General features: G+C 40.2%; 1 protein-coding gene across 1 annotated transcript in view; it reads right to left on the bottom strand.

Moving 5' to 3' along the window:
- Positions 1 to 24,105, bottom strand: part of LOC127576094 (protocadherin Fat 3-like) — a 554,951-nt gene that overhangs the window by 374,668 nt on the left and 156,178 nt on the right. The window contains exons 2-3 of the mRNA XM_052026479.1: positions 14,856 to 15,056; positions 281 to 3,598 (exon numbers count right to left, since the gene is read on the bottom strand). Coding sequence (XP_051882439.1) covers positions 281 to 3,581 — 3,301 coding nt within the window. The 5' untranslated portion in view covers positions 3,582 to 3,598; positions 14,856 to 15,056. The remainder of the gene's footprint in view (positions 1 to 280; positions 3,599 to 14,855; positions 15,057 to 24,105) is intronic.

The following is a 24,105-nucleotide window of genomic DNA, read 5'->3' as shown; positions in this document are numbered from 1 at the left end:
ACCTATTTTTCTTCCAAATACTCTTTATATAAGAACATGAAATATTGTATATCTGATTGATATTTTAATGTACAACTTAGATTGATACAATTTGCAACTAATGGCAAAAGTGATAAAAAGCAACTAGTTTAATATTTCAATATTTATATATTTATGCAAATATTTGAATATTTATGCCAATTACAAATTTAATTTAAATTAACCAAGAAATCAATTTTCCAGATCTTACATCACACACAGGAGAAATTATCAAAGATCTTCGACTCCTGCTCAATCCTACCTGTATCCTCGTTGACAGTGAAACGTCCAAGACCACTACCATCCCGAATAGAATACTGAACCTCTCCGTCCCTCCCTTCATCATTATCTTTGGCCATCACCTGCACAACTCTTGTTCCAATTGGTGCATTTTCCTTCACGGATACCATCTTAGCAAACTCTGAAAATCGTGGTGTATAAAGATTTTCATTCACGTCAACTACTTCAATCTCTATAAATGATGTTGAAGATAAGGATATCGGCCGGCCTTTATCTTTAACACGAATTGTCAGGTTGTAGAATTGCTGTTTCTCAAAATCGAGCTCTTTTGACAGACGCACTGCTCCACTGGTTCTGTCAATTTCAAACTTCCCATTGTAATCATTTCCCAAAGAATAGCGTACCTGGCCACCTAAGCCAAGATCAGGATCATGAGCTTCCAACCACATTACCACAGCACTGATGGGCATATCTTCAAGTACCTTAACAAAGTAACTTGAAGGAACAAATCGGGGAGCATTGTCATTGACATCAGCAAAAATTATCTTCAGTGCCACCACAGAGTATTGCTGATGACCATTCTCAGCTTGATCACGAGCTTCTATTTTCAATGTACAATTCGGAATTAATTCCCGGTCAAGTAACCCAGTCACATAAACAATACCAGTTGAAGCATTAATAGCAAACTGGTCAGTGCTCGTTAATAGTGTATAAATTATTTCACTATTATGACCTAGATCTTTATCTGTGGCCTCAATCTGAACTACTTCTGTACCAATCAGTGTATCTTCTGGAATGCTGATGGAATAACTCTCTCGTAAAAATTGAGGCTTGTTGTCATTAGCATCCTGGACATGGACAATCATGAGTCTCCAGGCACACTTTGGGGGAGACCCCAAGTCGTAAATAGTGATGTTCAGAATGTATTTATCAGTTAATTCACGATCCAAAGGCATCAAAGTTGTTAGCCATCCAGTTTCCATTTCAATATTAAAACAACTATCAACATTGCCATCAGAAATGGCGTATACAACTTTTCCATTAAAGCTACTATCTGTATCTGAAGCTGTGATCTTAACAACAGTACTTCCAACTGGAAGATCTTCCTTAATATTTATTTCTGAAGGAAAAGATTTATCAAACTGTGGGGACTGCCTATTAATCGAATAGAGGTCGAGGAATAAGTCTTCCATTGTTGACTTGTTGTTTATTTTAGCCCTTTTGAGTAATTTCTCAGTTAACTTCTGAGCTGCTCCTGTTTCCCTGCAGATGTAGTCCTTCGCAGCCAGTTTACCATGCACCAAAGAAATGTTAAGGAACATTGGGTCAGCAAAGTTCTCTCCATCCGAAGCTGTTATCTGAAGTGAAAAAAATCCATCTTTTGGATTTGCACTATCCAATGCTTTTGTCAAGTAAAGTACACCAGAGTCAGGATTTAAGTCAAAGAATCCAAGTTCATTCCCAGAAATGATCCTATATTTTACCAATTCCAGCTCATCAACATCAATCGCTGAAACTGCAGTTATTTGTTCACCAACAGGGAACTCATGGGAAATCACTCCTCGGCAGTCCACTTTCTCAAACAGGGGTTTATTGTCGTTAATGTTTTCCACAAATACAGTCACATTTACCTCACTCTCACGTCGATAAGGTGATCCCCAATCTGAGGCACGAACAAAAAACCTGTAACTCTGGGGGAAAGACTCAAAATCTAATTGTTCGCTTGTGCTGATGATGCCAGTAAACTGGTTTATTGTGAAAGGTAATGGATTCAGACTGCCAATACTGTATGTTACGTATCCATTTTCTCCTTGATCATTATCCGTGGCAGAAACAACTAAAACACTGCTACCAATAGGCACGCTCTCATTGATAAATGCTTCATACAATTGCCGCTGAAATTCCGGGGTATGATCATTGGCATCTTCGATCTTTACAATAACACGCACTTTAATTTCATTGGCATTGTTCACCACTTCTAACACAAAATGTTCTCTTTCGAGGGTGCTTATGTGCTGTGCTGTGGTTATCAGACCAGTCCGAGGGTTAATGTGGAAATGATGAGCATCTTCAGTTACACTAAGTTTATATTCCACATTTGGTGGCTCTGGCTTCAGCTTAACAACAACCACCACGACTCCAGGAGGTGCAAATTCATTAAGTTCCACTTCATAGAGATCTTTTTCATATGTCACTTGGTGTTCAGCTTCCTCCAGATTTCTAACATGTACTATTTTCACTGCAGAGAATTTTTGAGGGATTCCCTTATCTTTTGCTTGTAGGGTGATATTATAGCCATAGGGAAAATCTTCCCAATCTATTCTCTTTGCTTCCTTTATTCCATACTCTCCGCCAGCTGATCCAGTTCTAACGAGATGGAACTGCTCTAAAGGATCACCTGCCACAATGGATATCGATTCAATTTCTCCATTAATTCCATCATCCAGGTCATCAACGGTAACAATGGCATAGGTAGGATCGTTATCCATCAAGGAAGGAATGTGAGTCACCACACTTAGAGTTGGTGCATGTTCATTGATTCTATCAATGCGAATGACTAGTTTTGCAGTACTGCTTACTCCATTGTTCCCATAAAGTTTCATTCCACGATCCACTGCTAAAACTTCCAAGTCATATTGGTTTGTCTCATCATAATTCAATCTGCCACTCAAAGAAACCACTCCACTAGTTGGATGAACAGCAAAGATGTCAACTCTATCTTTAAAATAATAATAAAATTCTCCATTTGATCCAATATCTGCATCTGTTGCTGTCACTTGTGCAATACTGGTTCTCAGAGGTGTATTTTCAGGAATAGTTACAGAATACGTTGTAGGAGAAAACAAAGGTCGCAAATCATTCATATCCAAAACTTGAATATTCACTTTCGTCCATGCCTCCAAGGCTTCCCCTCTGATAGTACTTTTCACGATGAGCAAATAGTGATTTTGAACTTCCCTGTTTAATATGGCAGAATTGCCCCCCTTAGTCCTTATCCTGAGGAAACAGAAATCCCCAAGTAAAATTTCTTCTGCTTTGAAGAAGCTGTCCTCATCTCCAGAAATAATCCTGTACTTAATGTCCCATGATGGATCAGTCACACTTATTCCCATTTTAACTTGACTGTTGGCATAGGTTCTTGCAGCAGAGTTCTCGTAAATTGTAGCATTGTACAGGGAATGCGTAAACTGGAAGGTTGCAGACAACACTGGTTCTTGAAACTGCCGACCCTGGCAAATGGAGCCAAACAGCTGGAATAGCAGAAGGACGAGGCAGCGGAAGGAAAGTGGCAAACCTGCCCCACAGCCCATCATTAGATCCATCCCATCATTCTTGCATTCTAAGATATCAATGGAAAAAAAAAGAAAGGTTACAAACAAATTTTGATTATGCAATAATTATTCTACTCACTAGAACCTTGATGTTCTGAGCAAGACAGCTGACGACCTGTTACTCATGTAAAATGATTCAGATTTTGTTGGCTTAGGAAAGGTGTTTTAACCATGGGATGAACCATGCAAATCACTAAATACTGCTTGCAATTTTTTGATTTTCAACAGAATCCCACATTGTAAATACTGTCGAAAACAGTGGACAAGCCTTTCCGGGAATAGGTCATCATTTGACTGATAATTTAGGTAGCTTTAAAAAAACTTTTACAGAAAACATGCTTTTTTAACCCCCACAAGGCAAGATCAATTCAAAATGAGGTGATTACCAATATTGGTAAGGATTTCCAGACTCTCTTTGCAGATTTGTAAAAAAAAATGTTGAAACCCTCAACAAACATATTAAGCTGATCTGTAATAAATGAAGGAGGAAATGATCTTATGAATATCACAACTAATACTGGCTAGAACAGTGGTTCCCAACCTGGGGTGGGAGTCACCAAAGATTACAAGGGACCTGTTACGTTTTAATACAATTGAGGTTACTTAGCAAGAAAGGTCACACAAAAAGTTAAATTTAACACTATACTTAGCAGGCTACAGCCCTGAATATGGGGCTGCTTGAAGTCCTCTGGAATCCCCAGTTCACTAATGGCACCCATTATGTTATCTGGCCTCATTTATGGGTGGAACGGGGGAGGCACATATTTTAGTGAGTGTGAACATGTGGAACTTTCATTCAAGGAGGTCGGGAACAACTGGACTAAACCACAAACAATGCAAGTGATGAAATATACAAATAAAATGGAGAAATACCAGAATTTACACGCTTCCTTTCAAGTACTTTAAGTGGCAAACGAGTGCTGTATTCCATTATATCAGTTCATCTAAATGAATTACGTGCAATGACTGACACTCATTGTTTAGTAGCCAGTGTTTTTTTCCCCTAAAATAACTATCTGAAAGACAACATGCTGGCATCAGTCTCACTCCTTCATTGATTAACTAACCATGTTCATTATTAATTTTTTATCAGTGTATAACAATAACTAATGTTTTCCTGATGGCATTAAGTAAACACACCAATGTAAGGTACAGGTTCTCCATTCATTTTATCTCTGGACCAAGGTGGCGGTTAATAAAGGCATGTTTTTAATTTGTAGATTACAGCTGTTAGAATTAATTTTTTGCGAAGTATAACAATTTACTGACATAATAAAAGATACTGCTGTATTCCTGTTAATGTTTGTTACCAAACTAAACAAAAATATTTTTTTAACCTACAATTTCTTGGTAATTTCTCATTCATTAACAGTTTTAAATGGAATCCTTAAAACAGTTTTGTTCAAAAGCTGTGATTTAAATGGTCAAAAGTGCAAAAAGAGGCAAGCTTAGCTAAGTGCCGATCACAAGATAGTTAAAAATAAGGAAGATCCTTCAGCCTATTAGAGCTCAACAGCATGCAATACTTCAAGTTACCTTACTCGATCCAAGCCCTATGGCACACTTTGCAAGTATCTTAAAATTATTTTGGAATTTTGTTTCTCAAACTTGAAAACCACTTGTAACAACAAATAACTCATTTACACTAAGGTTATGCAGCTACAATAAAACTATTCACTTTCATTCTGTAGAAGCATACATTTAATTGGTAAACAAATTTTGTACTAGTATAAGAAACACTGAAAGGGAAAAATGGAGTAGTTTTGAATTACAGTAGGACTTTGACCTCCCGTCTGCACACATTAAGTATATATATTATTCACAAAAGACAATTTACTTCGCTACTTCGCTTCTGGGTAAAAAAGACCAATACATTTCAAGCTTAAACTTTTTCTTCTTACCTATCCAAAATTTCCAGGAACAAATTTATCCAAAACACGTTAGCATAAATCTAATACAATCATTATCTCCAGTACTGCCGCCCTAATCCAACCATATACTTAATTCACCTACTAGTTTCCCTGCTACAGTCACCAACTGGCACAATTCCTACTGCAGTTCTCGGTTCTGGGAGATTGCCAGACTAGTCCCTATTGCAGCTGTACAGAATTGATGCGGTCCTGTAGTAATAGCAAGTGTCAGCATAATTCTAGCACTGATGGACCAAGCTAAATGAAACATTTCAACTCTCACACTCCTGGCTATAATACACACATTTTGAAAGAGTGCCATGTCATCAGTTTTTCAACGCTGGTGCAAAAGCACCTTATTCATAAAATCATAGAATGCTAAAGCACAGAAAGATGTCATTTCTAATATCATGCCTGGGTTATTTCTTCAATGAAACTATCCTATTAGTCCCATTGCACTGCACTTTTAAAAAATATATACAGTATATTTATTAATTTTCAGGATGTGGGAGTCCCTGACAAACCCAGCATTTACTGCCCTTGAGGTGGTGGTGGTAAGCCACCTTCTTGAACTGTTGCAGTCCTTCTAGGGATGGTACACTCAAAGTTCTGTTGGTGAGCAAGTGCCAGAATTTAGACCCAACAACAATGAAGGAATGGTGATATTTTCAAGTCAGGATGATGTGCAACTTAAAGAGGAACCTGCAGGTTGTAGTCTTCCTTTGCACCCGAAGCCCATATCCTTCTTGTTGGTTTGGTCAGGGGTATGGGAGGTGTAGTGAGGAGTCACTTAGGCTTTGTAGATGATACATAATGCAGCCACAGTGAACTGGTCCTTTTCCCAGAGATCACTGAAGACCTTCCCTTTGGTTACTTGATATGTTAATGAAAATTACTTGCGAGTTTGCTTCCACTATTCTTTTGGGTAAGACCTTTGTGTACAAAGATCCTGCCTCTAATTTTTAGCCAATTAACCACTCACTCTCCTTTGGCTACTTACACTTTTGTAATGGGAAATAGTTTCATTTTTAATTATCACATGATACCCTTTCATGATTTTGAACACCTCTTTATTCACGCCTGGTATATTGAAGGTTTTTTAAAAAATGGAGCCACATCAAAGTCATTGTCCAGAAATGAATTATTGGCCTCAGATTTACGAAGTATGACCTTCCTTCATTTCAATGTGTCAGATGGTAACTGAAACTGGTTGTTGGCCCCCAAAGAAACAATTGAAAGAATAAGGGAACCTTGAATTTGCGGGCTATGATGAAAGCTGAGCTGAACAGAGTTTCAGGCAAATGCAGTATTATAGAGTCATACTGCCCTTCAGCCCAACTCATCCATGCTGACCAAGTTGCCTACCTGAACTAGTCCCATTTGAAGCACTTGCCCCAGATCCCTCTAAACCTTTCTGGCAGTTCATTCCATATATCCACCACCCTCTGTCTGAAAAACTTGTCCCTCAGGTCCCCTTTAAATCTTTCCCCTTAAATCACTTTAAATCTATGTTCTCTCGTTTTAGACTCCCCTACTCTGGGAAAAAAAGATTGTAACCGTTCCTCTTATCTATGCCCCTCATGATGTTATATACCTCTATAAGGTCACCCCTCAGCCTCCTGTGCTCCAGGGAAAAAGGCCCCGCCTATCCAATCTCTCCTTTTAACTCAAACCCTCCAGTCCCAGTAACATCCTCGTAAATCTTTACTGCAGCCTTTCCAGCTCAATGTTCTTCCGAATCAAAAAAAAGCAACACCCCCTCCTCTCTAACCCCACCTCTATCATGCCTGTAGTACCTGTACCCTAGAACATTGAGCTGCCAGTCCTGCCCGTCCATCTGCCATGTTTCCGTAATGGCTATAATATCCCAGACCCATGTAACTATCCATTGAGAGTTCATTTGCCTTACTTATCAGGTAAATGCAGTATAGTCTATCAGACCATCCTCTCTCCCTACCCTGCCTACTGAACTTACTCATGTTAAACAACAAACAAGATGCTGCAGGAATTCAGTGGGTCAGGCAGCATTTGTGGAGGGAAATGGACAGTCAATGTTCCGGGTCAAGGCCCTTCATCTGGATGAGACCTTTAACTCACTTTAACTTCAATATTTGCCTCAACTTTTCATCCACCACACCACTGATTTGGGTCCCACCTCCATCAGACTAGTTTAAACCTTCGTCCAGTAGTACTAGCAAATCTCTCCACCAGGATATTGGTCCCTGTCCAGTTCAGGTGCAACGTCTTCCTCTTGTACAGCTCGCACCTGCCTAGAAAAGATCCTAATGGTCCACAAACCCGAATCCCTATATCCTGCACCAGCTCCTCAGCCATGCATTCATCTGATTTAAAGATTGCACAAAACATTTTCTTTTTAACATTATGTGGCATTCTTTATGTCATTTTATTTGCAGTGCTAATGTAGTTAAATGAAGACTTTAGTCAGCAATTCCATTCATTTAGTTATTTTGCTCCTCTATTCATTTTAATTCTCTCTCAAGATAGGCCAGGCTAACAATGCAATGCAAAGAAAAATGCAATTAGCATGCAACCCCTGACCATGCCCATTAGCCATACACATAAAATGGCCATATTTAAAATGGGCAATTGTTATATTGGCCAAAAAAAGGGAGTTATTACCACTTTGCATAACAATTTCAAAGTTGATGGTTATAGTGTCTTTCGTATTTTGTTTAGTTTTGGGTGGAAAAATCTGATTGTTAGTATTTTATGGGAAAATAAGCCAATAATTGATGACTGCACTACAGATTATGGCTTCCCTAATATTTCTGGACAAACTGTTTTTATTTCTAATCACCCTGGTGAAACTATACTTGTCCAAGCTGGACTGATTTAAGATAAACCAGATCAACTTGCAATACAAGACACAGGAACAGGAATACAACATCTTGAACCTGATCCATCATTCAATAAAATCATGGCAGATCCTCAATCTCAACCTCACTTTCCTGCCAAATCTCAATGTCCCTTGATTCCTTTAAAGTTCAAAAAGCTTTAGATCTGTCTTGAATATATTTAACAACTGAGCAGCCACATTCCTCAGTGATGAGTTTTTTTTCTCATCCAAGTCCTAAATGACTGATGCTTTATTCATAGAAATGCAGCCACATTCTATGTTCTCCAGTGCCAAGAAATAATTGTACAGTATCCACTTTATTAAATGCTCACAGAATCTTGTTTCAATAAGATTATCCCTCATTCTGCTAAAGCCAGTCATTGTAGGATCATCCTGCTCATTCTCTTGCCAAACGTCAACCCCCACAACCCAGGAATCAAGCTAGTAATCCTCTACTTCAGTGTTTCTAAAGGTATGCAAAAACTTTCATAGGAACAGAGACCAAAACTGCATATTGTATTTCAATTATCATCTCACCAATGACCAGCATAACTACCAAAAGGCATCTTTGCCCCTGTACTCCAAGCTCCCTGCAATAAAAGCCAACATACCAGCTGCTTTTAAAATTGTTCGTTGTACCTGCATGGTATTTTGTGCAGGAGGATGTCTACATCACTCTGTACATCAACATTTACTCATCCTTTTACTGTTTTCGCACCTTATGTACTAAATGTAAGCTCCTTGCCGGCTCACTTAACCTACTTATATCCCTTTTACTCTCTCTAAACTAGAAATCCTGCAGCGCAGAAGTTTTAAAGAAGTGTTGCTCATGGGATCCAGATTTGTTTTGATCAAGGCCTTTGCAGCGCAATGTTTAAGGCGCACAATGTGCACACTTAAAATGGCAGAACAGCAGCAGCTGGGCTGACTTGCCCTCAACCAGCAGGTTCTGGGCGTAGGTATCATGCACTACCAATACCTGATGGGTCTGTGTTGTCAGAGCTGGGCACCTGACATAGAGATAATGGTGGTAAATGTCCACCAGAGAAAAAGAGCAACATATCCTGAATGACAAACTTGCAAACAGACACATTACAGTCTTTCATCCTCGAGACAAACTTAACTCAGCTATTCCTATTTACACCTCCTCTGGACTACTGTTTCTTTATTTGTCCTATCACCACTTATTTTTATCTTTCACCATCATCATCCCTCTTATTCTATCACCCTTGCCCCATTCATTTCTCTGCTTCATAAAACTTGCTCATCTGTAACTCTGATGAAAGCTCATTGAACAAAAACACTAACTCTGTTTCTCCCCATCTGACCTGCTGATTATTTCCAGCAAGTTCTGTTTTTATTTCATTAATCAAATTGTCTTGTATACAGGGAAAGACACAGTGTAAAGTATCAGAGCTTGACAATCACATAAAAATGGTCGGGAGGGCACGTTGCAATGAAGATAATGTGGTCTACAACAGGATATAGATTGTTGAGGGCATGAGCAAAAACTTGGCAAATGGAGTTTAATGTGTGAAAGTCAGAGGTCATACACTTCAGTAAGAAGAAGTTAAAGACAGACAAATGGAGAAAGGTTACAGATGAGCAAAGTACAGAGGGACCTAGATGTCCTTGTGCACCTGGTAAGGAGGCAGGTCCAGCAATAGGTTCAGGTGGCAAATGGTGTAATAGCTCCTATTGCAAGTGGTTTGGAGTTCAGAAATGGGGGAATATTGTTACAATTGTACAGGTACTGGTGAGGCCATGCCTGGAGTACTGTGCACAGTTTTAGTCCCCATTATAGAGGAAAGAATGTACTGGCATGGAGGTGGTCAGCTAATTCCTGGGACGAGAGGGTTATTCTATCATAAGCAGCTAAAGAAAATAGATCTATATTCTTTGGAGTTTGGAAGAATGAGGGGTGATCTTATTGAAACATACAAGAGATCCCGAGGGGGCGCAACAGGATGGACGTCAAGATGTTGCCAATAGTGGGAGAATCTCAAACAAAGGGACAAAGTAACAAGATTAAGGGGAGGTTATTTAAAACCGAGGTGCGCTGAACTTCTCACAGAGGGTGATGAATCTCTGGAATTCTCTAATCCAGAGAGTTGTCATTGGGGGCAATTAAAAAAGTAGATAATTTTTTAAAGCTCAGGAAGAGAGAGGGATCTAAGCATTCCTGTGCTCACATTGTACAAAGTCTTCAGGTAGGTGTAGCCTAGGGCAGATCAGCCATGATCATAATAAATGGCAGGGAAGGTTTGTAGGGCCAAGTGACCCACCCTGCTCCTATTTTCTTATATTCTTACTGTCTTGTCCATTAATTTGCTACATATTATTGTATAAATATTTTACAATGTGGTACTGTTAGCTGTTCTTTTTAAAGAACATTTTTCTGTGATTTGTTACACTGTAATGTGCATGTAGTGGAAAGCGCAAAAACATAAATACACTTTATTGTCATTTCTACAGCACAATAACCATAATATAGTTTGCACACACAAGGGGAATTCCATAATGGTTTTGAGGAGGAGGAGAAGGGTGACACCTGGAACATGTGAAATAGAACAAACATGGCCAGGGACCCTGCCAGTTGCAGGTGACCACCACATTACAGTCATTCAGGTAATGGAAATTCACCCTGCAGAATTCACATATCACTACCCAAAAATTTGAGATATGGAATAAAACTTGCCCTCACAGAATTTATGTGAAAAAAGTAAATAAAGTAACATTTTTTTTCAACTCGCATTTCTTGACACATGCACAGACAATGTGGATTTGCATTACAGAAAACCACTTTCTAGGAACGCAACTCCCAGTAACATAAGGGTCGCTTGTACAGTGAAGGGACCTTTGAAGAAAAAGGTCGACGTGCCTTAAGTAGGCAAAATGCTATCAGCAGAACATATGTAATGGAGAAGGAGAAACTGGGAGAAAGGAATAGAGCCCTAACATAGAATGACTCATAATCGTCTTTAAAAAAATTTTTTATATTTTATTTACAGCGTGGTAACAGGCCCTTCCGGCCCAACGAGTCCGCATGCGCATTTTAAACCCATATTAACCTACCCGTACGTCTTTGGAATGTGGGAGGAAACCAGAGCACCCAGAAGAAACCCATGCAGACACGGGAGAACGTACAAACTCCTCACAGACAGCGATGGGAATTGAACCCCAATCGTTGGCACTGTAATAGCGTCGCACTAACCACTATGCTACCGTGCTGCCCATAGAATGTTTGATGCACCTAGATCTCTCCCTCTCCTTTCACTGCAAATTGCTGATGTAATGTTGATCACCTTCATTTTGATTTTACACTGCATACTCGAACTGCCCTACTTTGAGCCTTCAGCATCCAATTTACTGGGGATCAACCTGAATACCATCATTGAACTTACCATCAAACGTGGCAGCATTGTTGTTTGGTGAACTAACTCCTAGTTGCAAAAGCTGAGCACCAACTCTGCAACACTCTGGACCGCAATCGCACCAACTATTAAATCATTATTTCCCAGTCTCTAACTAGCATCATCTCCTCTTGAGCCCTTCCCTCCACAGCTCTGAGTGCTCCAACTACACACAGATCACTTCTCTCTCCTCCCAAGATCCCAAGTAGAATTGTCTTTACGGATCTATCATTTCAGCCTGTCCTGTACAATGGAATTCATTTCTTCCTAGCCTGAATCCATCTTTAATCCACACTGTTTCAGTTTCTTCCCATCTGTATTCGTAACACAGTGACCTTTAGCACTCTTACTGCTTCCAGTTCCCCTAATCGGTGCCAACTCACTGTAACTAAAGATGTCAAATTCCTCAACACCTCCATCCCTAAACAGGAAGGCCAGATGGCCCTCCAATTCATTGGGGAAAAAAAAAAGAGTTAACATTTCAAGTTGAAGACCCTTCATCAGAACTGGGAAGGACGCAAAATGCTCATTAAGCGGCAGGGAGGGTGGAAGAGGGATATACTTCTGATAGAATAAAACCAGGGTGACCATGGAAATAAACTAGGAACAAGGTTATCCGGCCAACAAATGAATGCGAGCAGTTGGAGAGCAAGAACATAAACAAAAAAATATGGGAGTTGCAAACTGCAGAGAAGGAGAACACAACTGGCAGGGCATGTCTCACATTGAACAACTTCTAATTCAACTCCACTCACATTCTCCAGATCAAAGGTATAGCTCTGGGCATTCACATGGGCACAAAGTATGCCGGTCCTTTTGTGGGACATGTGGAACAGTCTTTGTTTCAGTCCCTACCTGGACCCACTCCCTTAACTCTTTTGCCAGTACATCAATGACTGCATTGGTGCTACCTCCTGCAGAACTCAACAATTTCATCGCTTTTGCTGCCAATTTCAACTCTGCCCTCACCTTCACGTGATCAATTTCTGATTCTTCCCTTCCTTTTCTGGATCTCTCTGTCTCAGGAGATAGGCTAGCTACTAACATCTGATACAAGCCTACTGACTCCCACAGCTATCTCAACTACTCTTGGTCCCACCCTCCCTCTTTATAAACTCTATTCCATTCCCCCAGTTCCTCCATCTCAGTTCTACTTGTTCCAATGGTGAGACTTTCTGTACAGATGCCTCTGAAGATCTTCTTTGTTCCTGAACCAGGGCTTTCCCTCTACCGTTGTCAACAAAGTTCTTGACCTCATTTCATCCATTTCCCACACCTCTGCTCTTACCCCCTCTCCTCTGGGGCAGAACAATGAGTTCCCTTGTTCCTCATCTTCCACCCTACCAGCCTCCTCACTCAACAGCATTGTCGGCAAATTCCAGCTCCAGGAACATCTTCCCTCCTTTTCTCCTTTCAGCATTTTGCACGTTCCTGGTCACTCTTCTGTTCCTATAAACCACCCTCTTCTTACAGCACTTTCCCTTGCAACTGCAGGCGATCCAACACTTGTCCTTCCACCTTTTCCCTTCCCACCATCCAAGGACAGAAACAGTCTTTCCAGGTGAAGCAACAATTCACTTGCATTTCTTCCAGTCTGGTGCACTGCTTTTGGTATTCACAATATGGTTTCCTCTACAAATCGACAAACCAAACACAGACTGTGTGAGTGTTTTGTGGAACACTGGTGTCCCATCTATAAGGGCTGCCCAGAGTTTCGTGTTGCCTGCCATCTTATTTCTCCATCCCACTCTGACCCAGTTTGTGGCCTCCTGTCCTGTTACAGCAAGAACCAAAGCATGCTGGAGGAGCAGCTCCTCATCTTCTGCCTGAGCACATTGAAGTGTTCTGGATTTAATACTGAATTCTACAACTTCAGGTAACTTGATTTCTGTCTGTATCAATCATCCATCTTTGATACTGGTTCCGTTTGTTTGTTGTTTATTTTCCCCTTGTTTCGTTATTTTCCTCTGGGAATGGAGGACATGTCCAGCCTGACTGTCGGGCATGCCTTCCTGCTCTGCATTTTGCAACTCCCACTTTTGTCTACATTCTTTTGCCTATGTCAGTCATTACTCACTGACCAGATAACATTGTTTACAGTTTATCCCCATGGTCACCCTGGTTTTACCCTATCAGAGATATCCCCTTCCCCCACCCTTCCTGCAGTTTAACAAGGTTCTATTGTCTCCTTCCTAGTCCTAAAGAAGGGTCTTTGACCTGAAATGTTAATTCCTTTTCTCTTCCCACACATTGGCCTGACCCGCTGTGTATTTCCAGCATTTTAGATTTTTATTTTAGGTTTCCAGCATTTGCAAATTTTCTGATTTTCATTTTCTTTACAGTGACGCTGCTCAGCTTGGGGTTTCCTTGGCATTGAGGAGGCCAAATGCAAATTGCATGATGGATTTTTTTTTAAGAACATTTCCATTAATTCCTACAGCTCTACTGCAGACCCCAATGTCTTAATCACTTTAATTCTCCATCCTAAATCCCACAACGAGTTCCTGTCCTCATGCTTCTACACTGCTTGAACACGCCATGCAATCTTGATGAACATTACCTAATTTTTCCCACAAGGCACACTACATTTTCCCAACCGCAACATTAAATTTAATAATTTCTGATAATAATTTGCCTCTCAACCTAATTTTACTTGTTTTTTCCCCCCACAGTCCACCCTTTCCTTGCACCATTATGCCTTCTGTCATTTAATCTTGCTCGCATTTCATTTTATCCATGACTTCCTTTTGTTCTTTCCTTCCCTCCCCTTCTGTATTGTAAAATTTGTTTTATGTATAACTTATTATAATTCAGGTGAAATTATTAACTGTTTCTTTCTCCACAGATGTTGTCTGACCTGCTGTGTATTTCCAGCATTTTCCATTTCTATTACCTACAGAGTTTTGTTAGCAAAAAAACTTACTTCTGTGTTTGCACCAGTAACTGTGAGGCAGGTTCAATTCACACACAAAAAATGAGGAAATAACTTGGTGATTAGTCTAATGAAGCTGGTACCAGTCAAGAGAAATTGTGAAAATACATGATTTCTGAAAATCGTGCCTGCAAGGAAGTCGATGGACCTTACCCAGTCTGATCTGTGTGTGACTACGGACCCACACAAATGAGTCCTGCTAGTTCTTCAATACGTCCCAACGAGCCACACGGTTGTATGATACGCTTTCACCAGACGACCTGCACCGGTTCATGAAGTCGGCTCATCACCACGATCTCAACAGCAATTAAGGATGGGCAGTAAATGCTGGTCCTCATCAGTGACTCCCATTTCCTACAAATGGATAAAAATTACTGTTACAAAGGTTGGATATTGCATCAGGTATGATCATTTTCATAACTATACTAAAGCACTTGTCAGAAAACTGAAAATGGCTACGGTTTCAGCTTTTTGACTTTTTAGTGAAATTGACAAAATTCAGAGTAATCACAGGTACAGTCGATAGAACATAAGTTTATTATACTCTCTTAAAGAGCATCACTGAACTTCTTGTTTGTTTCTCACTCGTATCCCCATGGCAATCTGCCTAACCTTTCCCAACTTGGGTACATGCTTAAAACATGTGACATCTCTTTGTCTTTTGTAATCCCGACAAAGAACAACATCCAGTTTCTCTCTACACAGATGCTGCCCAACCGAACATTTTCAGCATTTTGTTTTTATTTCAGATTTCCATCACATGCAATGCTTTGCAATATACAAATACTACTTGTCACACTGATCAACAGAAAATGCTTACTGACAGTTAATATGAAAAATACCACAAATGTCTTTTTCATTGCTTATTAGTCAATTTTTGTAGACAAAAATACTTGTAAAATGTGTTAAACAACTTGATTGGCAAAAAGGCCAAAACATCAGATTGACAGAGGGCATTGAATGCTTATATGCACAAATTTTTGTTTTGTTTTTTTGTTTATTTACAGCGTGGTAACAGGCCCTTCTGGCCCAATGAGTCCGCGCCGCCCATTTTAAACCCAAATTAACCTACCCGTACGTCTTTGCAATGTGGGAGGAAACCGGAGCACCCAGAGGAAACCCATGCAAACACGGGAGAATGTACAAACTCCTTACAGACAGCGACGGGAATCGAACCCCAATCGCTGGCGCTGTAATAGTGTCGCGCTAACCACTACGCTACCGTGCCGCTATTGACGTTAGTAATTTATTTAACTGTTTGGTTCTTTTAATAGAGGTGCTATTTTGAAAGAGGTAGAAAAGGAATTTGTACAAGACAATATTCAAGTAAACATATTCTTTTTTTCAGTTAGATTTAGGTGTCCTTTACTGTTTAAATATTCATAACTTTTTCACATTCCTGACTTCCAGAACAGATTGAAAGTAAATTGGATAAAGATGCTTCCTCTGAAGGTTCAAAGAATTACATTACCCAATAATTTTTGCTACCTCTAGAAGCTCCATTCATGAGAGCGGTCGTACAGAGTGAATTCGAACAGAGAGCAACTAGAGTGTTGAGGTTGGCAATGGGAACTTGGTGCCAGTTTGTGGTCTGATTGTGTAGAGTTGTTACCAGGAAGACAGCAGGGATTGGACAACCAAGATATGGAGTTAGTCAGCTGACTCTGCTCCAAGTCTGAATGTTAAAACAATGTTAGTTCAGTCTGACTTCCAGCAGATCATTGCACAATTGTTCTGCAGTCCCCCAAGTCAACTCGTGTGCAAGTTCAGGACACTGATGTCCTGCCTCACAAGGGCACTATCACCATCTACTACAGCCTTCCTAGGCAGCATATACTGCTATGCCCGACAAGTCACCCCATATTGGTCCTGAGCAGCAGTTCTAGACAAGAACAACTCTTCTATCATCAAAGGCATCTTCATGAACTCCAAGGGAAATGGAGAAACCTTCCAATAAGCAGACTGCAGCCACAATACAAGTGGTGCTATGAATTAAAACATATGTACAAGTCAATGAAATTGGAAACAAACAGGTATATTAACAAACAGACCCAAATGTGATGGTTTTCAACTTGTGCATTATTTTACTTTTATTATTATAGAAGGTTCCGAGCACACTAGCACTGTTTATTTAGCACAAATTACAGCCTTCATGTGTGCAGATATGTGACACCAGTGTGGCAGCTGCTGGCATTATCGCAAACCCTGCCATTCCTCACCTACAGTTGCTAATAGCATGCTGCCAGCAGCGCAACTACTATGGCAGCCTTTGAATGAGTGGATCAGTAAGCTGGAGAAAGCACTCCCTGTTAGGTCTAGGACACTGTGAACTTTGAAAGGTGTCTGATCAGCCAGCAGCAAGTCCAAAAGCTGCCCAATAAGAGCTCTCAATGTCAGAAGAAAGTCTCTCAAATACGATAAAAGCAACAAAGTAGCATGATTATTCCTTGTAGTTCTGAAACTGTTTCACAAAGGTTATAAATTGGAGCTCATACACATAATCCATGCCACTAAAGAAAGAAATGATGCTGCTTTAATTGTGACATCATTAGGTGTGCACCCAATGCCTGTATGAACTGTGCAAGGAAGTGCTCAATCCAGTTTTGCAATGGAAGTAATTTCACTTGGAAATATTATGAGTACAATCTACATTTGGTTAAACTGATTTTTGCAGAATTTGCATATAAAAAGAGTGCTATTTAATCCAATTTCTCAGCCTTTTTTTCCAGTTAGAATTCATAGATTTTGCCTGTTGCTCAAATGTTGTGGAATTCAATCAGAGGAGCAAACTGGACAGCTGAGAGAGTATTTGGTGTCATGGGAAATGTCCCAGAAATATAAAATGAACAGATTTAATGGCAGTAAAAGCCAGGGGACAGGTAAAATCACAGTACAGATAAAATCCAACAAAGTGGGATTTTCAAATCTAAATAAGACATAGAAACTGTTCATGATGTAAATTCACACCTTTCAATGTCTACATGAGTCTGGGGTAATTAAAGACAATTCAGAGGAAACAAGCTTAAAGCACCCTCCAGACTCTCAAGTACACCCTCCTCCACTCTCTAACCAGCCACCGACCCACCATACAAATGCTGTCAAGCATCAACTTGCAAGCAAGTACATCTACCTGCATTCAACTCATCAATGTGGAACAGAGGTTTTGCTGCTGAGACATTTGAAATCAACTCTCTGGAGAAACCAACAGCTTCAGAAGCCAAGGAGCAATTAGCTGCTATGGGATTTGAGAAAATGAACTTTCAAGAGGAGAATCTTAAAAAAGATTAAAGGTTAGATAATCAGTGCCCCAAAAGACCAAGGCCTAGAAACTCACACGTAAACAATTTGACCCAGCACCACTGGCAACTGAACTTCGCAGGTGTACCTCAATTAAGTAATATATCATTCAGGATATGCCAATGGCAATGTTTTAACCATGAATACACATAAACCAGAGTAATTTTAGAAGTTTGAAACTAACCTATCTTATTAACATCACACTAGCAGCTCTAAGAAGGGACGTGACAACCGACTCCTGCCAGGACACTGCGAACCTTGGGCTATGCTGACACCAGTGATGGGAAAACAGGCATGGAAAAGGACACCGTTTCATTTGCACGAACATCAGGATCCTGGTGGAAGAGGTGGACACCTGGAGATGGATCCTTCACACTGCAAAGCTAAAATGATGCAGCTGTGGAAAGGGGTGGTCCAAAGTGATGCCTCTAGGTCTGGTCCACAGCTGCAAGGCGTTTAATGGCACTCATTGCATGCAAGGCAGAATTTGTGGAAACAGCAGCAAATTTCATTCTACCAACAGATGTCTAATTACTCTCTCAAATTTATCACCATTCGTAGATGCATGCTTCTTGCTATTCAGCCAACACAGAGATATCCTAAAAACATTATGCACCTCATTTATTAAACCTCTTCCTCATGTAAATGTCACTCCAAACAACCAATTGCCAAAGCAGGTGTGTGTGTGTGTGTGTGTGTGTGTGTGTGTGTGTGTGTGTGTGTGTGTGTGTGTGTGTGTGTGTGTGTGAGAGAGAGAGAGAGAGAGAGAGAGAGAGAGAGGGAGAGGGAGAGGGAGAGGGAGAGGGAGAGGGAGAGGGAGAGAGAGAGGGAGAGGGAGAGGGAGAGGGAGAGAGAGAGAGAGAGACCCATGATCACTCCAAGTGGAGAAGGAACACTCAGGATGGTATTGAGAACCTTGAGGCCATACAGAATCCCTCACAAAATACCCACCAGATCTGCCACCTCATGCCCCATCTCTAGGAAAATCTACAGTTCCCACCCCAGCCTCATTAACCACCTCAAAACCCACAAAACCAGAGTGGAAGCAAATCATCCTTGATCCCAAGCTACTACCCAAGAAGGAAGAAGATTCATAATTACTTGTGGATGTTTTTAAAGGTCATTGTTTGTAGTTTATTGCTATTAGCCTTTGAGGATTGAAAAGAAAGGATCTGCTTTTCTGGCCCACTGCAGCTGTATAGATCTTCCCTGACTTGTGCCATGCAGATGGAGGAAAGACTTCGAAAAGGAAGGAGCGAATGTGTCACTGCAACATTTACAATCTCCATCCTATTCTTGCTACCATAGCAAATTGCTGGTTAATAGTGATCCATGGAACATTGCTGGTGGGGGAATGAGCATTATTACTGCAACTGAACATTAAGGTGAAATGTTGAGACTTTCACTTGATACAGCAGGTCACTGCCAAGCACTGGTCTGGTATTTGTCACTTCTCATTCCATGTCCAAATGCATTCAAGCATCGATGGCCTCTGTCCCTGTCATAATATAATGTGCTTCTCATCTGACCCTGAATCTGAACCAATCTGAATAAAGTATTCCTTAGCAATACATTTGGGCAGGTGGTGGGGGGAGGAGAAGACTAAAAACAATTTTTTTGCTTCATTTTTTTTGTGCAGCTGGGGCTATGGCCATGGCCCCATGATTGTCAGATTAGAGTACTGGATGAAGCTGATGATGACAAAACACAATGCCCTCTTCAGGGAGTACTGCAGGATATTTCTGGAGCTCCAAGCAACAGCAAAGGGCCCAATTACATCCTCCTCTCTTAGTGGCCCCAATGCTGTGATTGCTATTGTGCTCTGTGTCATTACCAGGAGATTGAACAAAAGTAAAAAAAAAACAAGATCAGAGATGATAGCTTTTATCCTTCAAGAACAATAACAAAAAAATAATTCCCCTCCTTCTGAATAGAGAGAGAGAGACCCCAAACGCCCCATACCCAGTGGTCTGGGAGAGGCATATATCATCCACTGGCAGCTGAAATGATCCAGAGATGAAGTTGTTCTGGTCAACAGTGACTTTAACCTTTGCAGACAGAGCAGCTTGGGTGGGGGTGTGGGTGTGTGTCTGGAGCTCTGTCTGTAGATGGAGGTAAATTTCTGTCGTACTGCCACTAAAAATCTTAGCTTACTCAAACAGGTGGGCTGGACTGTGGATCCAGGATGAATCTTGGTGGATAAACTATCCTCACCAGACCCTTTCTTTCCTCATTCCCTCAGCTTTCTCAGGTAGATTGGCTGTGGTCTCTCACTCCTGCTCCTACCCCTGCTGGAGGTCCAACAGTACCACTTCTAAGGCTCCCAGATTCCAATTAACAGAAGGCAAGGACTCTCTCCGCACAAATATCATAACAGCCTATTGATTTTAATATGTAAACAAAGAAATAAGTTTAAATTTCTTCATTGGTATCTGACTATCAGTATGTCCAAATCCACAATAACAAAAAATAGATAATAACCTGAAATATTACCCAGGTTTCTTTTGACAAAGGAAAAGCACTCATTTGATTAAAAACTTACTACACACACCAAAGCAAGCTTAGAAGAACATTCATTATATTTGTAGTTTATTTGAGTGAGAGCCATAAACGACTGTAGATCTGCAGGCAATGTTATTACTTGTGTTCAAGTACACTGAAAACCAGCTGAAGATTGGACAAGTCACAGGTTTGTAAGGAGTGACAGGATGATACAAATGAGAAAAATGTTGTTTACAACTTGTGGTATTGAAGTACGCTGGAACGGAGAAGCTGCCACAAATACAGAAAGGCTGAATCAAAAATGGCATTCCCATATTGCAAGGAAAAGTTAAAGATGGTAATTCATTTTAACATTAAACTGCGCATTTACCAATGACCCATCAACATATTCTCTTTTAATATTTCATCATTAATCAAAGAGAACAACTACATTACATTTTTGTAAGTTTCAGAATCTACAAGGTATACCTCATCAATAGCTTGAGGGACAAGATGAGTGGGGACTTTAATCATTACCATTTTATTAAAAAATCATTACACTGCTTGCAGGAGTTTCACATCATCACAACAGCATATAACATACATAAAACAAAATCATTATTAACAGACAAGCTTGCTAAAGGACATCTAAGTACAGCAATAAATCAAGACATTTATTTTACTTCAAAATATAAATATAGATTACCTACCTTTTACATATATAAAATATATGTCACAGGCAATCTGTTTTTACCCACTATTTTCTGTCTGCTTCCTGTCACACTAAAGGGATGCTAGATAACTAGTTGCTGTTTTACAGCCAAGAGCTGCAGATGATAATGCCATGGTATTGATGAGGCTTGATGTTTGGAGTTGGTTTTCCAAAGGTTCCTTCAAACACACCATATCATGAGCAAATATAAATGCTGAAGGAGATGCTCAATAGCTTTCCAATAGTGACTGGCCTATTCAGCAGCACTATGGTCTTTGAACACAAACAGGCAATTGGGTCACTAATAACCTCTCAATTCTAATTTGGTTCATGGCACCATTCCCTTTAATAACTATAGTCAGTGAGAAAATCCAAGCTGACAGTTTTGTTCTGGGTCAATGCTGCTTTCATTTAATTGGCCAGCTTGCGTAACTGTTAAAAATGTTCTTATTTATTTCTATTCACATCAAATGCCAACACTTACAAAAGCTAACGGTTGTTGCTTGCCACTGCAAAAAAGGTAAACTGATACCAACTTTTCATAATTCGCACAACATTTTCTAACATGGTTCAAAGCTGTTTGTTATAGGCAGTGAAGCATGTTTCATTCTATATACACCAAAGGTTGTGCAACCTGGAAACATATCAAATCAATCCAAGGAAAGGCATACATGACAACAGACAGCATCAGATTGAGGAAACATGGCTGAGACTGACAAGATCGCACTTAAATTTCAATTTTCAACAATGAAATAAAGCTACAGGCCAAGATTGCTTGGAATTAGTTTTCCTATGAAGATCTTAATGCTACAGGTATTTTGTTTACCCATATTGGTAAGGGGCACCTCAAAAAGCCAGAACTGGGTATGCAAATAGAAGCAGACAAAATGGGGAATATTGTGATGAAAAATGATTGGACCTTTAAAAAGTTAAACACCAAAATTGAAGAGTAGTAGTCATGACCAGGGGCAGTTTTCAAAAATCTTATCTGAAGATTATATTGGACCTTTCAACCTATTTCACAAATCAAGTTTTCAACCCTTATTGGTAACCATGTATGCTTCAGTCCAGAAGAACACTTAAACTACAGCTTACAATTGCAAGCTATAACTCGTCAATACTTTGAAACAACCTGACAAGTAAGTGAATTATTATTCAGTCAAATGTTACTAATGCAAAGAATGGCTTGTACAATGCCGTTGACAGCCACTACAATGTTTGCATTCAACACAAATAATGCAATGGGCAAAATCAAGCTGGATCCATCCTGTCAACTTGGACCCACTTCCTGACCACAATCTTCAACGCTTTGACAACCGTTAGCCTATGAGACTGTGCCACAGGCTCATCAGTGGCTCTGTGAACATAGCCAGCTATCTGCACTGAGAAAGCCCCAATACTCTCCTGCATCACGCTAACATGGTAGGAATCAGGCTCCCATCAGAAGACTGCCCATAGGGCAGTCTGGAAGAAACAGGATGGTCCAGGCGTAAGTGGACTGTTTTCATGACACTGTAGCGACTCACCGCATCGGCATCAAACTGGATCCCGACGTCGTCGGAGGCCCCGATCCAAGATGGCGTGGGGCCCACCTTCTTCCCCAGCGTTGGGCTGGGAAAGCCCACGTGCGGGAAGGTCAGGTGACCCACGCGCGACGTCAGCGTGGGAACTGTAGCGCGGGAAGTTGTTGGCTATTAAAGGCGCACCACGCCCCGGTCAGCATTTGACCTCCGATTTCGAAACCAGCGACTCTGTGTTTTCATTTCGTAGTGTGTAGCTAGCCGCTACAACACAATAAAAGATCTGGCCACATGGCTAGTTGCTGTTACTATTGGTGTAGTGGTTAGAATGTGGAACTCTGTACCACCTGGTTGGGTGATGTAAATAGCATACATTCATTTAAGGGATAAGAACATAAGTAGAGGAAGGAGAAAAATACAGAAAGGTACTTTGATAGGATGGCTTATGTACAGCATAAACACTGGTTTAGACCCGTTCAAGTAGCAAGTTTCAGAGCTGAAAAAAATAAAAACTTTAGCCAATGCTTCAGTCATCTTCTTGGCACATCAGTGGATGACTGCTGAAAATGCCCTCTGTGGTAACTGAGGAGGCAGACAGGAAAGTGCAGAACAAGGGTAACTTGACTAATGCATCAGATTGGCTTGGTCACTGTACTGTAGTTACCTTTGCCAATGGTTGGTAAATAATGATGCACGAGAGAAGTGTCATTCAAGTTCCTGCTAATATCTTTAGCAATGAAAAAGAAACAAAGTACTCTGGCTGTTGAAAATCCTAAATAGTAACTGAAAGTGCAGAAAATACTCGAAAGATCAGGCAACATTTGTGGCGATAGAAATAGAGTTAATAACTCAGGTCAATTATGTTTCATTTGATTTGAGAGTTTCTTCACTTCAACTATAACATCCTGCATTTATGCATATGAAAACCAATTCCCATTATTACTTTAACAACTGCCACAGGACTCTGCAGCTTCCAGATCCTATTAAAGTTTGCATTATGTTGCAAGCATCCACGTTGTAATTCCTTTGTCCTTTAAAGTTAGCCCTGGTTTGCCCAAACCTCAAATGCTTTAAATATAGGTTTGCTTTTCTTTGGAGACAACAATCACCTATTTTTACTTCAGTGGTTCTAACGCTGAGTATTCCACCATTTTGTTTTACTTCAATAGTAATCCTAATAGATGTTGCAAAGTAAAAAAATTAAGAGAAAAAACAAGTGACTAAAATAAGAACCAGCACTCATTGTTAGTTTTTAAAAACATTTCTCTTTTAATGAATTCTACTATTCATGTAGTTTCCAGTTCCAGATGTGTAGCTAAAGCCTACAATACAATTTTACAATTTCAGCTGACAGGAAGCTATACTGTACTATGCCTTATTAGTGTGCACAAGT

This window comes from Pristis pectinata, chromosome 11 (genome assembly GCF_009764475.1).
Source record: "Pristis pectinata isolate sPriPec2 chromosome 11, sPriPec2.1.pri, whole genome shotgun sequence".
Classification (NCBI taxonomy): Eukaryota; Metazoa; Chordata; class Chondrichthyes; order Rhinopristiformes; family Pristidae; genus Pristis; species Pristis pectinata.
Note: the sequence above shows the minus strand (reverse complement) of the source record. Positions and strands in the feature narration are given on the sequence as shown.